The 14,813-nt window shown below is 34.5% G+C and overlaps 1 protein-coding gene across 3 annotated transcripts in view; it reads left to right on the top strand.

Moving 5' to 3' along the window:
• The window catches only part of SMC6 (structural maintenance of chromosomes 6), a 35,837-nt gene extending 21,457 nt beyond the window's left edge, over positions 1-14,380 (top strand). For 2 of the 3 annotated variants that reach the window (XM_040598917.1, XM_040598919.1), the window contains 10 exons: positions 1,207-1,342; positions 2,240-2,320; positions 4,205-4,375; positions 6,084-6,221; positions 6,964-7,109; positions 7,733-7,858; positions 9,211-9,316; positions 10,658-10,810; positions 12,479-12,576; positions 13,903-14,380. In XM_040598917.1, the coding sequence (XP_040454851.1) occupies positions 1,207-1,342; positions 2,240-2,320; positions 4,205-4,375; positions 6,084-6,221; positions 6,964-7,109; positions 7,733-7,858; positions 9,211-9,316; positions 10,658-10,810; positions 12,479-12,576; positions 13,903-14,011 (1,264 nt within the window). In that variant the 3' untranslated portion in view covers positions 14,012-14,380. The remainder of the gene's footprint in view (positions 1-1,206; positions 1,343-2,239; positions 2,321-4,204; positions 4,376-6,083; positions 6,222-6,963; positions 7,110-7,732; positions 7,859-9,210; positions 9,317-10,657; positions 10,811-12,478; positions 12,577-13,902) is intronic. The other variant, XR_005828538.1, reaches the window with a different exon arrangement.
• Positions 14,381-14,813: the final 433 nt, after the last annotated feature.

The raw sequence follows: 14,813 nt of genomic DNA, 5'->3' as shown, positions 1-14,813 counted from the left end.
CTCTGATAAACTTGACTTCTCCATCCCTCCATTTTATTTTTGATATCTTTTTTTCCGCTTACTTTCAAAATGGTAGTTTAAAAAGCCAAAGATATTTCAAAGATTATACTTGAATGTCACTAAGCAAACTGGTGACGATAGAGTACTTTTGAGGATCAGATTATATTACAGACATATTATGTAATATTTTAATTTTAGTATTAATAGCTGATAGTGTAGACTGAATGTTAAAAATCTGTTTCTGTAAACTGAGAAGTTAAATGTGTTGTACTGACATGAGCAAAGTGCTGTTATAATGAACTTCACTCAAAAATTATCTTAACTTTCAAAGTGTTACAGGCATTTCATTACCGATATTGCTGTGGGGAATGATGTAGGCCAGTTAAAAAGGAAAAATGCCCTCCTCTGTTGCCCCCCACTTCACAACTTAGCCTAAAGCAATGACACATTTATCTGGAATAGCATACGTCATTTATTAAACACAGATTCTGGGATCGGACTTAATCAGTCAATTTCATGCATCTATAACAAAAGTTGATTTAAACACTTGTGTTAAGATATTTATATTTTTTTAAACTGTAATATTAGTAAAGCTTCCCCTTTCTTTTGCAGTGGTAAAAGACACTATCAAAGTTTTGCCATCGATGAACAGTAATAAAAAAATCTTTGTTTTGTATTTCAAATAAGTTTACCACAGACTGAAAGAATTAATTACGGAAATCTCTGGATGTGACCTCCTTTGTAGAAGGAAAAGTGTTGAGACTACATAAAATACTTTCTTCAGATCTCTGTTAATGTATTTTCTCTCTGACTAGAGCTGTTTTGTCCTAGTCAAAGTATTTCTTCCCTTTAAGATGCAGTAGTGTTTTTAGCAGTAACACCACTGTTTAGTTCAAACATTTGGCCTGTTAGAGAAAATCGGTAAGAGAGGTTATGGTGGTTCAAATTACATAAATGTTTTATCTGCTAGGCATTGAACTAGGACCATCAAGCAGCTATCTGCTGGTTATTAACTCTGAGTTCTGCTGTAGACTTTTGGTGCTTCTTTATTGATCATCAAAACAGTCCAATACTAAACAAAATTAAGGTATTTTTTTTCTAGGGGAGTGCATTTTTACCCTTTGTCTTGTCATGCATTTACTTTTTATTTGTGTATTTCCATGTGTGTGTAATAAGTAATATCTCAATACTACTTTGTTTATAAAGTCACTTGGAGAAAGAAATTGAAAATAAAAAGGCACAGTTGACAGCATCTCAGCAGCGTTTATATTCCATTGAAGATGAGATTAGGCAGAATGAAGATCATCTTCATGGTCATAGACGACACCAAAAAGAACTACAGGTAAAAAGTACACTATTGGTTTTCAGAAAATGATCTGTCTTTCCCTACTTCATTTTGACTTCTGCAGTATATTTTGAGTGGATGATAGTTTTTGATGTTTTTCCTTACTTTTGTATTTGCTTTCGTGTTGTTCACCTTTATCGTTTAGGACAGAATGGTAGAGGCCACATCAGTCCTAGCATATGCTGTTGTTTCTGTATGGGGTTTTTTGGTGGTTGTTTTTTTCCCCCGCTTGTGCTAAATCTCACAAATTTCTGTTACTTTTTTTGCCACAAATAGGAAGTTGCAATATTTGATGCACATTTCCTCCTTCCCCTTCCTTTATTTCTGTTGAGCCTTGCCTTTTCATTCCTAGAATCCTGTTTCTCTTCATTATCTTCATATATATTGCTGACTCGTTTTAATATGCTGAATGTTTCACCTTCAAGTGTTCCTAACTTTAATATCTTTATAAACTATTTTACAACTTAGGCTTCTTTCTTTCCTTTCCAGTACTTCTAGGTAGGATATGTATTTGTGGTGGTAAATGTTGTTACAGTTACGCAGAATAAGATAATACATGCTATATAAGGTTATATTCAGTAAATTACAAATAAGAACTGGCAAAAAAACCTGGCATGTGGACTCAAATTGATAAAGATAAATATTTGAAGGAAAAATAAAATACATTTTTTTCAATTGTCATGTTGAATGGAAATTTAATAATAATAATTTAAAGTGTATCTGACTTTCAGAACAAGTTATATCTTACAAAAACGGATTTCATAGGTAAGTGGGAAGAGTTCTGTCTAGGCACTAATGAAACTAGAAGATGCTTTCTGTGTCAACTTAAATGAACAAATGTAAACTTTTCTCTCTAGGTAAGCTTAAGAACATTTTCTTTCTTTTTCTTTTCAGAAAAAAATAAGAAAAACAAATGCAGAAATAGCAGATCTTGAAAATGTGCAAGAATACCACTCAATGGACATACATATATTAGTAAGAACAGTTTATCAAATTATGTCTAATAAGGATACGAAATAATATTTGCAGTGTTTTGAAATGAGCAAATACTGTAGATTTTCAACTAGTGTACAAGTTCAGTAGTGAAGAACACTTTATCGGATGTCTGTGATCATGGCAATAGCATAATTCTATTTTTCTGGTGAGGTTTTGGTTAGTTTTTCTTTCCTTGTTTTTCTTTTTTCTAACCAGTAGCACTGCAGCTTTATGGAAGGCAAAGTGGTGGTGTAAAGGGATATTCTGTGCATTTTCTTTTTTTAGTTCCAGACCCGCAATGCTGTAAAACACTGGTAATAAATAATATCTCTGTAGGTAACGCTGTAGGTTTGGGGGTCAGAAGTGTCGTCATCAAAGCATAGGTGAAGGCCACTCTCGAGCATAATTATTGTCACAGCACTGCTGCTCTACCCTGAACCAGAGTTTTCTTGCTTTGCTTCTAGCTTTGTTGTACGGAAGTTTTACAGTTCATGTATCACCCTAAGGAAGTATGTTGATTCCTTCAAGGTTCCTATCATTATCCGTGTGTTCTTAAAATGTGCACATAGTAGTTTAAGAACAGAAAGAAAAGTTCGATAATCTATTGTGGTTTGTATGTTGGTGGCCATGAATTTCAGCTGTTACTCTGTAACAAGCTAATGTATAGATGGACAAGAATTCAATTCTGAGAATCATGCTGATGTTAATAATAATAATACAGTTATTTCATTTAAATTCCATGTCAGTTTTCCCACTACTTTATCGAAATCAACAAGAGGCTAAGTTGCGCAGATTTTTTTTAATTTTTGTTTTTTTTTTTTGTCACTTCTGATTTTGGCAGAAGCTCACGTTTTTTTAGTAGTCTGACTTTCAATGTGTGCACACATGTGCATGTAAGTAAACGTTTCAAAATTAACTCAAAAAGTAAGGGATCGGTACAGATTCTGTAAACTCTTGGAGGGTTTCTCATTTTCTATATAATCTAGTTCTGTTGGTTTAAAAAAAAAAGTATATTCTTTGTCCTTTTGGTGAGATGGAAAAATAGTCTGTTACTTTTTACTGGAGAATATCTTTCTGTTTAAAAATTATTGAAGGCTTACTTATTCAACATCAGCATTTTTACCATCACCTTCTGATAATGGTCTTAAACAGCTGGTAGACTTACATATTTGCTTCACCTTATTCCTTTCTTGGATTTTTGTTGTTTTTCTGTTTTCTGTGCTTTCTGACTGCTACTTTGAATTAATTGCTGTTCTTCCACTTGGTATTTGTCTTTCATTGCTACCTTGATTTCACAATTGTTTGATTGTGAAGGAGAATCTTAAGTAATGCAAAGTTGCGTTTACATATTTTTCCCAGGTTTTGGAATATTTGTCATCTTGAGTCAGAAAGTGTGTATGATAATTCATTAGAAATGGTATAATTTTGTAGGAAACAGTGGCGATCCACTTACTCTTCCTGTATTCCTTTCTATAATGGATGTATATACTCTGCCACAGATCTGGTGGGAACTTACCTTGTTCTTTTGTTGAAAAAAAAATTACCATAGTAAAATACTAGTGTGGCTAAGTCTTCACAAAACCCTAGCCCCTTTAGTATTTTCATCACAATTCCCAAATAAAGTCCCCTTAATTTTCAGTCAGATAACTGGGAAATTCCACTTTTTATTTTGCAGTTTGATTTAGTGGTCTCCTACAAGATCTGTCAGTCTCTTCTTCTGGGCTTTAGTGACAACTACGTTGAGCTGCTCGTACTGTTTTTAGAGTTACAGAGTATTGCATGTAACGTTGCACCCTGCTAGTGGTAATAAACCAAAAAATCTTGTACAATAATTTGCAAATGTGTATCTCTTTTATTATTCTTCATTTTAATATATTTTGACAGAAAGATGAAGCTAAAGAAAATAAGAGTAAGATGGAATCTGTAAAAAAAGACATGCAGCAGCAAAGCAGAAAAATGGAAGAACTGAAAAATATTCTGCAGGTAGCTGAAAAAAAACTTGAAGAAATGAGAGAAAAAATTAATCAAGTAGAAGAAATTGCTGGTCCAATTAAGGTAGCAAAATTTTTATATTGTATTTTTAATTCTTTCCCTTTGTGTGACAAGGAGGTGGTGATGTTAAAAGGAGGTGGGAGAAGAGATTGTGATGCTTCCTGATACATTTAAGATCTACCTATGAAAATGGAAATAGAGCATTCCATCTGGAGCATGTCAAGAAATAAGCTTGGCAATATTTTGACGGTGATGTCAATTATGAAGTGTAGTTGCTATAGTGTTTTGTGTTTAAAGAGTTTGTTTCCAGTTATTTTTAGTCATGGACTGAAAAGGAAGGAAAAATTGTTTCCTTGACTTTCTTTCTAGTCCATCACATTTGTTGTTTTGGCTTGTCTGTTTCTGATAAGGGTCGGCTAAGAGTGTTCGTAACTGTTCAGTTTTCAAAACAGCATTTGAAGTTCTGTCTGAAGTGGTTGTTATTCTGTAAAGTTGCATAATCACGGAACGTACAGATACATAATTTTAATTATTCAGGACTACAGAAGACATCTGAAAATCACAGAGAAGTAGCAAGACTTAAGATAAATAGCAGAGTGGTGACTTGCAAAATTTGATACTGGCAAATGGAAAGCAGTCGCATGTTGTCAAGAATTAATGGTTTGAAAATGGAAAACAGGAAATAAGAGACCAGCATGTTTACAGTATTGTAAACTTGTAGAAGGATGGAATGAGGAAAAACTTAGACTGCTGTAGGATTCTCTTCTGAGCCTCACTCAAATTGTATATTGCTATGTAGTCAGCCCAAACTAAAAAAGCGAAAGCAAACAAAAAGATGAAGGAAACAGGTACATTATATTTATGAGTTGTTTTCTGTTTCTGATGTGGAAATGCTGAAGATAATGTTCTCATTCTTTACACAGTGGTTCTTTTTAAATAGAACAGATTTATTCACAATATTAAAACATTATTGCTTGTTACTAAGAGGACTAAATGCAATAGAGGGCAACTCTTAAATGTCTGAAAGGCTTTTAGGTTAGATGTACTGCTGTGTGTTCTACAGTTGTTTAATGAACTGCTGACATACAGCAAGTTGTGGCTTTAAGGTAGGATTAGAAAAAGGCAAGAGCATCCGTTATTATTGGTGATGGTTGTTTTTCTTGTTTCTTGTTCTGGTGTTTTGGGGTGTTTTTGTTGGTTTTGTTTAGTTTGGGGTTATTTATTTTTGCTTTTTAAGATAATCCATCTAATTGACAGGTATTAGGAAGAAAATTGTCTTCTGATTTATATCATTCTTTATACCTCTGCTTCTCTGGAAAGATATGATACCACTTCAACTGTATCAACACTTAAGTATCATAGAAGTTGCTGTAGTCTATATCATATTATAGATAATAGCACGGCACTGAATTTTCAGGCAGAAATGCAGTTCTGGCTGAGGTCACACTGGCTAGAATGTAGTGTAAAAAGTGTAGGTTTTGGAGGTTTAGGAGAAAGGATGGCTTTCTTCTGAAGGATGGGATTAAAACGTCTCTTCAAGGTACTATTCCTAAAAACTTTACAAGCATATTATGTCCTTGTCAAAATTAAGTATAGACTTTCTGGTTAAGTTGCTTTTAAAGCTCCTGAACTTTAGAAATAGTCTTACTGAAAGCAAAACCAATTAGGCAGTGTTAACAACAACATAATTTTGGGTGGTAAGTCAGTAAACATTAGAGATATGCTTAGGGATCTACCTCAAAGAGCTCACATCTCAAGTTATTTCAAACAGGATGAATTAAACCAAGCTGACTCAGAACTGGAAAACAGTAAACGCTGTTTGCAGCACTATGAAGACAAGCAGAAAGAACACCTGGTTTGCATTAAAAGACACAAGGAATTACTAGCTGCTAAAGAAAAGGAATTAGAGGTAGGTGTGGGTTTTTTTTTTCTTTTTTTTCAGGTCACATGATCATGATCTTTCTGATACTTAATAATAAATCATTCCACTTGTACAACATACAGATCCTATTGATACTGAACTGCACCAAGTATTTGCTTAGCTATGCAAATCAAGTAAAAGTAATTTTGTATAAAGAATCAGGACTGGTTTTGTCTGGCAGAGTACAGTTTCTGTTTTGACAGATAGGTTAGGGGTTATCCATCTAGGACTATTTCTTCTGTATTTTGCAATGAAAATATTAAATTACTTATTCAATTTAACTTAAACCACAAATTTTAAGATTAATACTGCTTTGTTTTTTTGGATGCTGGGATTTTCCTTGTACAGACCTCATACCTGATCTTTTGAGGACTTACCTAATCAAGCTTTATTAACTAACTCTAAAGTCACATCCGCTAAGACTTTTGGAAGACTGTCCTATTTAAATATGGTGAATTTGGTTCCTTATTTGTGTTAGCTAAATGACTGTGAACATAGTAAAGATCATGGATACAGTTCTTAGCACTGAAATAACTACTTGCCTATAAACATCAGTAAAATTGTTAATGATAACTAGGTTTGTTGTGATAAGTACACAAAGAACAATACAAAAATATTGTTCTTGCATGGAGACCTTGTTTTTCCATAGCACAAAAGATTTGTTGTGAAGGCTAAACAGATTTTTTTTTAAAAAATGTAACAATTAATTGAATTTCAAACATTACTTTAGGAAAAAGTGGCACAAGCTAGGCAAATCTATTCAGAACGCATAGAGGTCAACAGAACTGTTAAGAGTCTTGATGTGGAAATGATTCGCTTGAGAGAGAGGATAAATTTGGAAAGTGCTCGCCATGGAAACAGAGAAGAAATAATAAAGTAAGTAATCTTTAATGTCTGAAGTAGTTCAGGTAGGATGGAGAAGATAGGGTGCTTTTAGTACTTAAACCATGTATGAAGGTATGGAAACATACCGTGCCGATTGCTCAGTCAACCAGTACTGAACAGGTTTAGGAGTCTTGAAATACCCTCTAGTGATTTTAGACAGTACCTGTACTATATCTATGAAGCTACCACTAATCATGTCACCTTCTAGTGTTTAGAATATCCCAATTACAACTATGTGGTGTGAACGTAACTTGTTCTGTAATGAAGAACTAACGGAGAAGTTAAGCAATTACACTGCAGTCAAAGCCTCAGGTGTTTCAAGGAATTGCTCACCTTGGATATTTTTGAGCATGGGGAGCCCAGTCATTCATTCTCCCTGGTGTAAGAGTTTCCTTTCAAAAGAATTAAAAATAGAAGTAAAGTTTAATTTTTGACTACTTTTCATTTGTGAACAGTGTCTTACTTAATTCATGAAATGCTTTTAGCTTTAATGTAGATCCTCACAAGATAATTTTTGAGTGTTTTGATTATCAAATCTATTTTCAGCATTTAAAACAATACCTTGATTTTAATGTAATGTGTGTTGATCCTGGACTTTCTGTTAATTAAAACAGACAGTTTCATGATGCAAAGGAAAGATATGAGGATACAAACCTTAAAGTAAAGAATTTAAAGAAATTTATTAGGCTGCTGGAAGAAATAATGACACAGAGATTCAAAATATACCAGCAATTCTTAAGGTGAGTTAATTTTACTATAATGTCAGGTTTCAGGTAAAGTAAGGTATAGATGTAGGTATGTGCCCATATTCCAGGGTAAAAATTATGGAGCAGGCTTATGGGAACAAGGTATCTCTAAGGTGTATTCACAGTAACCTTTTTAACCTGATCTTGCTCCCAGAGCCAATACAATTGTGCCTGACAGTTTAGAGGCAGCCTGGTCCAAGAGCTAGAAAAACAACATGGTCAGTGGAGGCTGTATTTTGTTTCGCACCAAAGTCTTTTGCCAACTTAATCTAAGGCAGTTCTGTTTCAGTGTGACAGTGCTGGTTTTGGTCAGTAGAATGTCAGCAACATACTAGCACTGAAATCATGTGGACTGTCACTCATTTTCATTGAGTGTGATTAGTGGTGCTGTGCTGAAAAAACTTCAAGATCTTTATTCAGGTTCTGCAGTTTGACAGCTGCTTCCCTCATGGAGTTCCCATACTAAGAGTCCACCTCTTCTTTCTTGCTTCAGTCCCCTAGTATCCCGCGCCTATTAATGAAGGTTTTTGTGGCGGTCTGCCTTCAGAAGGACTGATGGTCTTGTTTTCCGCTGCAGTCCTTTACTGTTTATCATTCATTTCAGCAGAATTTGAGGGATATCTGTGTTGACTCTGCTTTCTGTACTTTTTGATCTGGGATTTGATCCTGACAAATAATAACGATCAGGAGAATCCCAGCCTTTGCAGGTGGAAGTATAGAAATAGTAGTGGTTAAGATTTACCTGCAGAATCTGATGCTTCCCTTATGGTGCCTTTGTCGAAGAGAATCTTGTTCTTAGTGCTAAATTTGAGTATGAATTCCATTTCAAGATGTCTTGGAACCATAGTCTGTTCTTGAAGGAATCTTGATGTATTGTGTATCGAGCAATTATATGCTCGAATTGGCGTGTGTGTGTGTGTGAAGGGAGAAATTAATACACTGTTTAATTCCTGGGGTCTAGCAGAGACTGTGAATTCTTTACTGTCCTTACTGTGCAGTCCTAATACTGGATAGGAAAGAAATGGAATGTGGTCATTTTCTGTTGAAGTTGTGAGGAATGGTGTAAAAGGGTTCCAGTCTGTTGAAAAAGACTTCTAGAAAGTACAAAGCCTGTACCTTGTGGATTTCATACCTTGGTACTTTGTGTCGGTGATTATCTCCAGCATGCCAGTATAGAATGTCACCCACTTGAGAGTGTAATTGATTTTGGAAAATGTTCTTAATGGAGCAGGGCTTAATATTTAAGATTATGGTGTGGAACTGTTGATAAAAATCTGCTGGCACTTTTTCATGTATTTTAAAACTCACTGACCTAATGTTTGTTTGCTTGATTTAACTGATTTAAGGCTCCTTTCTTTACGATGCAAACTCTACTTTGACCGTTTATTACGTATTCGAGCTTGCTATGGAAAAATACTCTTTGATCACAAGAATGAGACACTTTCAATAACAGTAAGTTATTTTATATTACTTCAATTACCATAATAATTAATGATTTATTTTTATTTAATACCAGCTGCTAGAACATGTATTGCAAAGGATAGAATAAATCGTTCTTCCCTCTCCAAATCTGGTATGTTAAATTGTAGGATATTGTGGGAAACAAGCAAGAGCCAAAGCCATATTGCCATCTTATATGGACAGGTTGCTAGATTATATGGAATAAATTTGGACTGTTGCCTTAGGTGGGTGATAAGAATTCACTAGCGAGTCATCCTAGTCAGACTTTCAAAATTATTCATTCCTATTTCATTGATAGGAAGTTTGCCTTTATTTGTGTGATTGTGTAATGGCTCTAGTTGTTATTTAAACAACTTATAATGGCTGAAAGATTCGATATTATGTTTTTTTCTGTGTATCTTTTAACACTGTTCCCCAGAACTGTTGTCATGGGCTATTTAATTTTGTTTCTGTGGGAGATTTCAAGTTTAGGAATTGAGGGGGGAAAATGTGTAGTGACAATATAAATAGGTGTTGATGCAGTCCCAGTTAAACAGGTGAAGGTTATGTATTTGAAGAACTTAAAATTCAGTCTGTAAAATGTCAAGTCATTACCTGGCTTTATCAGAATACTTTTTTTTTTTTTTTTGTGTAGCTAGTATGTCATGTTTCTCATGCAAGAGACCTACATTTAGTCAAGGAAAATAAATTGAAAAAAACCCACCAAAACACTGTCCCCTTGCCCTCCCACCCCTCAACACCCCCCCCCCCCCCCAAAAGAACACACTCTAAAATAATTCTTTGTTTTCCCACTTAGCTTGTTGAAGGTAATATAATTAATAGAAGGTAATGCTTAAGCTTAAAGTGGGAATGCCACAAGGTGCCATCATAATCAATGTAACTAAAGGACTGTTCGCAATGTGTCATGTGCTCCACAGAAATGGTTCCTCCTATAATCAATATAATCAATAAAATCAATAAATGAATTACCTGCTTTTCTATTGTATCTAGTAACTACTGGATTTTACTGTAACTACACTGGTTGACATTTATTAAACATTGTTTAACAACTATTAAAAATAGAGAATTGAATAAAAAAACACTGGCAGGGTCATTCAGTCTGTTCAATGTATTTTACTGTGATGGAGAAAGCTGCAGTGATTCTACAAGTGGTGTTATTAAATAGTTAGGAGCCATTCCATTCCAGAATGGCAGTGGCAGTGAAGTGCATAAAATTGTTCTCAGGTGATCTCTCTCTGTTCATGTGTAATTCGTTTGCCACTAAAATTATGATCCTGTTAGTAAGTCCCCTATCTTGTGTTTTAAAAATTGCTCTGTTATTTTTATTTCAAGATTCAGCCTCGAGAGGAAGACAAAGCTTCTCTTAATGATGTGAGATCCTTGTCAGGAGGTGAACGTTCCTTCTCAACAGTTTGTTTCATTCTTTCTCTGTGGTCAATTACCGAATCTCCTTTCAGATGCTTGGATGAATTTGATGTCTATATGGTATAGTTTAAATTTAAATTACATATGCTGTTCTGATTTGTGTAAGTCAAACAGTTGGGTTGTTGTTTGTATTCGGTTAGATTTTAAAACACTACAGTTAACTGATAATAATATATAAAAATCCCAAACCAAAACCCGAACCCAAATCCCCAAAACCAAAACTTGTTAGGGAGCTTGTTCACTTTGCTTAGTGACTGTCGAAGCATTGTTTCTGAAGTTGGTAGCCAGAGCTATGAGCATCTCTGTACTTTACATGCGTAAACCTTAGTTCAGCACAAAACCCGTAAAATACAACTTTTTATTCATTCCCCAAGCAGTTGTTACTGTGTTTGTTGCAGGTTGCCTCTGCATGTTGCTGTGACAGTTTGGGGCTTAGCATGTGCTTTGGCTTTTACCAATTTTGAGATCAGTGTGGCGTTTTTTCAGAGCAAGTACATCAATTGAGTTCACTGTTGCTGCTCAGAACTTCGTTTTATAGAGAATAATGAATAGTAAATACTAACGTCAGCTAAAACTGATAAACCTCATCTTTGTGTACAGCTTCCCTGGATAGGCAATTAACCAATTTTTTAATGTATTTTTATTTTATTTCCTCATTAATAATATGCAGTGTGGTGTGGTTTGAGAAAATAATTAGTTCTCTGAGTTGATACTGGATTATTTCATTTTACCTTCAGTGTCCCTCCCCTGTCGGTGATTTATTTATTGGGAATCACAGACCTAAAGGCAAAAAAAGATTTTCACACTTTGTAGGTAAAGAATTTCAAAAAGGAAAGTATGCATCTAAGGTGTTCAAGCAGTCATTTTTCAGCTGACTTCTGGAGCTTAGGTCATCTTTTACAAGTTAGTTGTGAAGAAGTGTATCCGTCTGTCCAGAAAAGGGTGGGTACTCAGAACCATAGGCCCTGCAGAGAACTTCCATGTCATCTATTCCATAAGGGTTCCATGTGATTTGTCTTTCCGCTGCTGTGCCAGTCAGTGCAACCTTACCGTCTCCACGTTAGGGAGTTTTGATGTAATCCTGGAGACCCACCACAAGAGGGCTCCATCAGCATGTTTTCTAGGGCGATCGCTAGCCTTAAGCGTTAGTGTCTAGAAGCAGACCTTTGTTTAACTCCTGCTAATAATAGCTTCCCATTACACATTTTTTTCGGTAAGCTTAATGCATAACGTCTTGTTCAAATCGGTAATAATAATCACAACAAAAACAAGCTACAGAATATCTTTGATTTCATGCAGCCCTTAAATCCTTTCAGGTAATTTTGAGGCAGGATTTTACAAGACACATTATTCTGCTAAAATACAGTTCATCTCAGCATACCAATAAAGAAGTACTACGTGTGTATCAAAGCTGATTTATAAGTAGGAGCGTGTTATTTTTCCAAGAGATGTTTTCTGTCGTCCATGTATACTAAAAAGTAGAGTTTAAGAATTTCCCAGACTATGATTTGTAGCTTTTAGAATTTTATCCTAACATTTCTCCAGCTTAGTTTTCATTAGACTTCTCTTTAGCTCAGCTTTGCTGTATAGGAATTCATTCCAATAGGTTTTTCTACTAAGATATTTTCTAATGAATTTTTATTCTTAGGCATTTGTCTTGATTTGTTCAATAATAGGCCAGTGAAATACACAGTTAATATCACTACCTGATAAATCTTTTTTCTTTAGGACATGGTTAACAGAAGAATTGCAATGGATATGATTCTTAAGGTGGCTGATTCTCAGCAGCATCGACAGTTCATTTTGCTCACCCCACAAAACATGAGGTAATACTGTTGTGTTTTATTTCCTGGTACAAGAGTAACCAGGAAGCTCTATTGCAAGGAGTATACCTTGAAAAAAATAAATATGAGGAGAAAGAAATTTTACTGTTTTTACAGTAGAGTATCAACAATTAAGCAGTTCATTGCTGATGGTTCTAGGAATTTAATAGGTTTTTGCTCTTCCTTTGTATAATGTGTCTTAATATGGTAGTTCGGTGGGACTTGAATAACTTTATCTTAAGTAGAACAGCTTTTTGAGAAGTTTTACTGTTTAAAGTGGGCTCCTGATAACTTTTAGTACTGTATATCCCTCTTCTCCCAAAAATTTCAGAAGACACTGCATTTTTCCATTTTTCTATTAATCCTACAATACTTTCAAGATGTTTGTCATTTGAGAGTTGGTTTTTTTTCCTTAAATATCATTGATCTAGAAGCTGATAGCTTACTCCTTGTTATCTTTTTTGATCTAATAACCCCAAATTTTTTAAAAACCTCCATATAAATCCCCAGTAAAGCCATGCCTAGCATAAGGGGACAGTCACTCTAACCTTACACAGCTGCATAACAATGTTACTCTTCTCTATATTAGCCAAATGTAATCAGTGCAGCATGCAGAGGGTAGTTAAGTAGTGTTCGAATGAGGCTGATTTAATTGTCTTCCCTTACTAAAATCTATAAAAAGTAGAAAAATGGTATTCTGTTGTTGTTTAAGTGGAAATGCTTTCTGGGAAACTTCTGAAATTGTATTCAATAAACTTAAAGGAATTTTCTGTATGGTTACTGTTTATTAAAAGTTTAATAATTCTTGTGCAGCTTGATTTTATATTTTGTTACATGTTGCATGTTCAGCGAAAAATTGATTTCACAAAAGTACAGAGGCACCTTCAGAAGAAATAAGTTTAGGATAATTGGTGGAGAAGCCCGTATAAATGTCTGTTTAATAACTTTGCTCATTTTTAGTATGATTATCAGTGATTATACAGGTACAAGCTGTGTGCCACTACAGGATCTGTAAGGCAAATATGAAGCATATTTGATCATTATTTCATTTGGAGTTTCTCTTAAAAGTACCTGCTCTATAATTAAAGTATTCTAATGGTTAGGAATCAAGATTGAAACCAGTCATTGTCTTTACCTCAAGCTTTTACTGAAGTCTGGCTTCAGTATCAGTTCAGTGGAGCCAGAACTTCACCCCATGTGGCTGTTTTTTAAAATTGTAAAATTAAAAAAGGGGGAGTTAAAGGAAAATATGTAATGGAAAGAATCAAATGTATATATGAAATTTGTGGACAAGAAACACTGTTTAAATGATGCATACTTTATTTTTAGTTCTGTGCCGGCAAGTTCCCGTATTCGAATCCTCCAATTGCAAGACCCTGAAAGAGGCCAGAAAACATCAAATTGCCAAAATAGGAATGACGGAGAGGAAGAACAATAAGTATATCTGTGTGTGAATATGGCATACTACTGGGGATAAATGTGTATTGGTATGTGTAAAGTTATTACTTTCTGATGCTGGATAAGAGGATTTTTTTTGTTAGAATACTCTCAGGAAAAGAGAAGGCTCCTGTATATTTCTTCTTTGAATTACTGTATGTGTACAGACAAAGAATAATCACCATTTTGATAACGGGAAAACCCTTAGTGTTCAGTTGATGTTTGTAACTACCAGCTAGTAGAATTTTTTATCAGTTGTTCTGTTTTTTCTTCTGGAAAAGTTGAAATATATTTTGTATAACTATGGAGTAATATTTTAATAAACAGTGAGACTGATACTTGTAGTAATGCTTTTTAGTGTCTACACACTTGAAAACAACTTAATGCTAATTTTTTTATAGCTCTGCTTTATTTTGTAAACATGTGCTAATAATAATAAATACATGCTGTAAAACAGGTGTGGTGTTTTTTTCCAGTGGAACCACAGCGACTGTACATGAGAAGCTATTAGTACTTATAGTGTGTACTTTCATAATCAGAGAAGTGAAAAATTTATTTGCAATATATTCTCTAGGTGGGGAAAAAAGTTATTTTATTTCTTCCTAAAGAGTTTATAGGGAAGAGTTTGAATTTCTTTGGACCTGAGCTTGTACAACCTAGCAAATTATGGTTTTATGAACTTAGGTTCTTAATTCTAATTTACTAAGCTCTTGCTCAGTCTGAGTTTGCAGGTATAGACTAAGTGTAGGTATTTATTACATTGTAACAAACTAAAGTGACAGAAGTCCTTCCGCTATAGAGGA

The sequence above is a fragment of the Falco naumanni genome, chromosome 6 (genome assembly GCF_017639655.2).
Source record: "Falco naumanni isolate bFalNau1 chromosome 6, bFalNau1.pat, whole genome shotgun sequence".
NCBI lineage: Eukaryota > Metazoa > Chordata > Aves > Falconiformes > Falconidae > Falco > Falco naumanni.
Note: the sequence above shows the minus strand (reverse complement) of the source record. Positions and strands in the feature narration are given on the sequence as shown.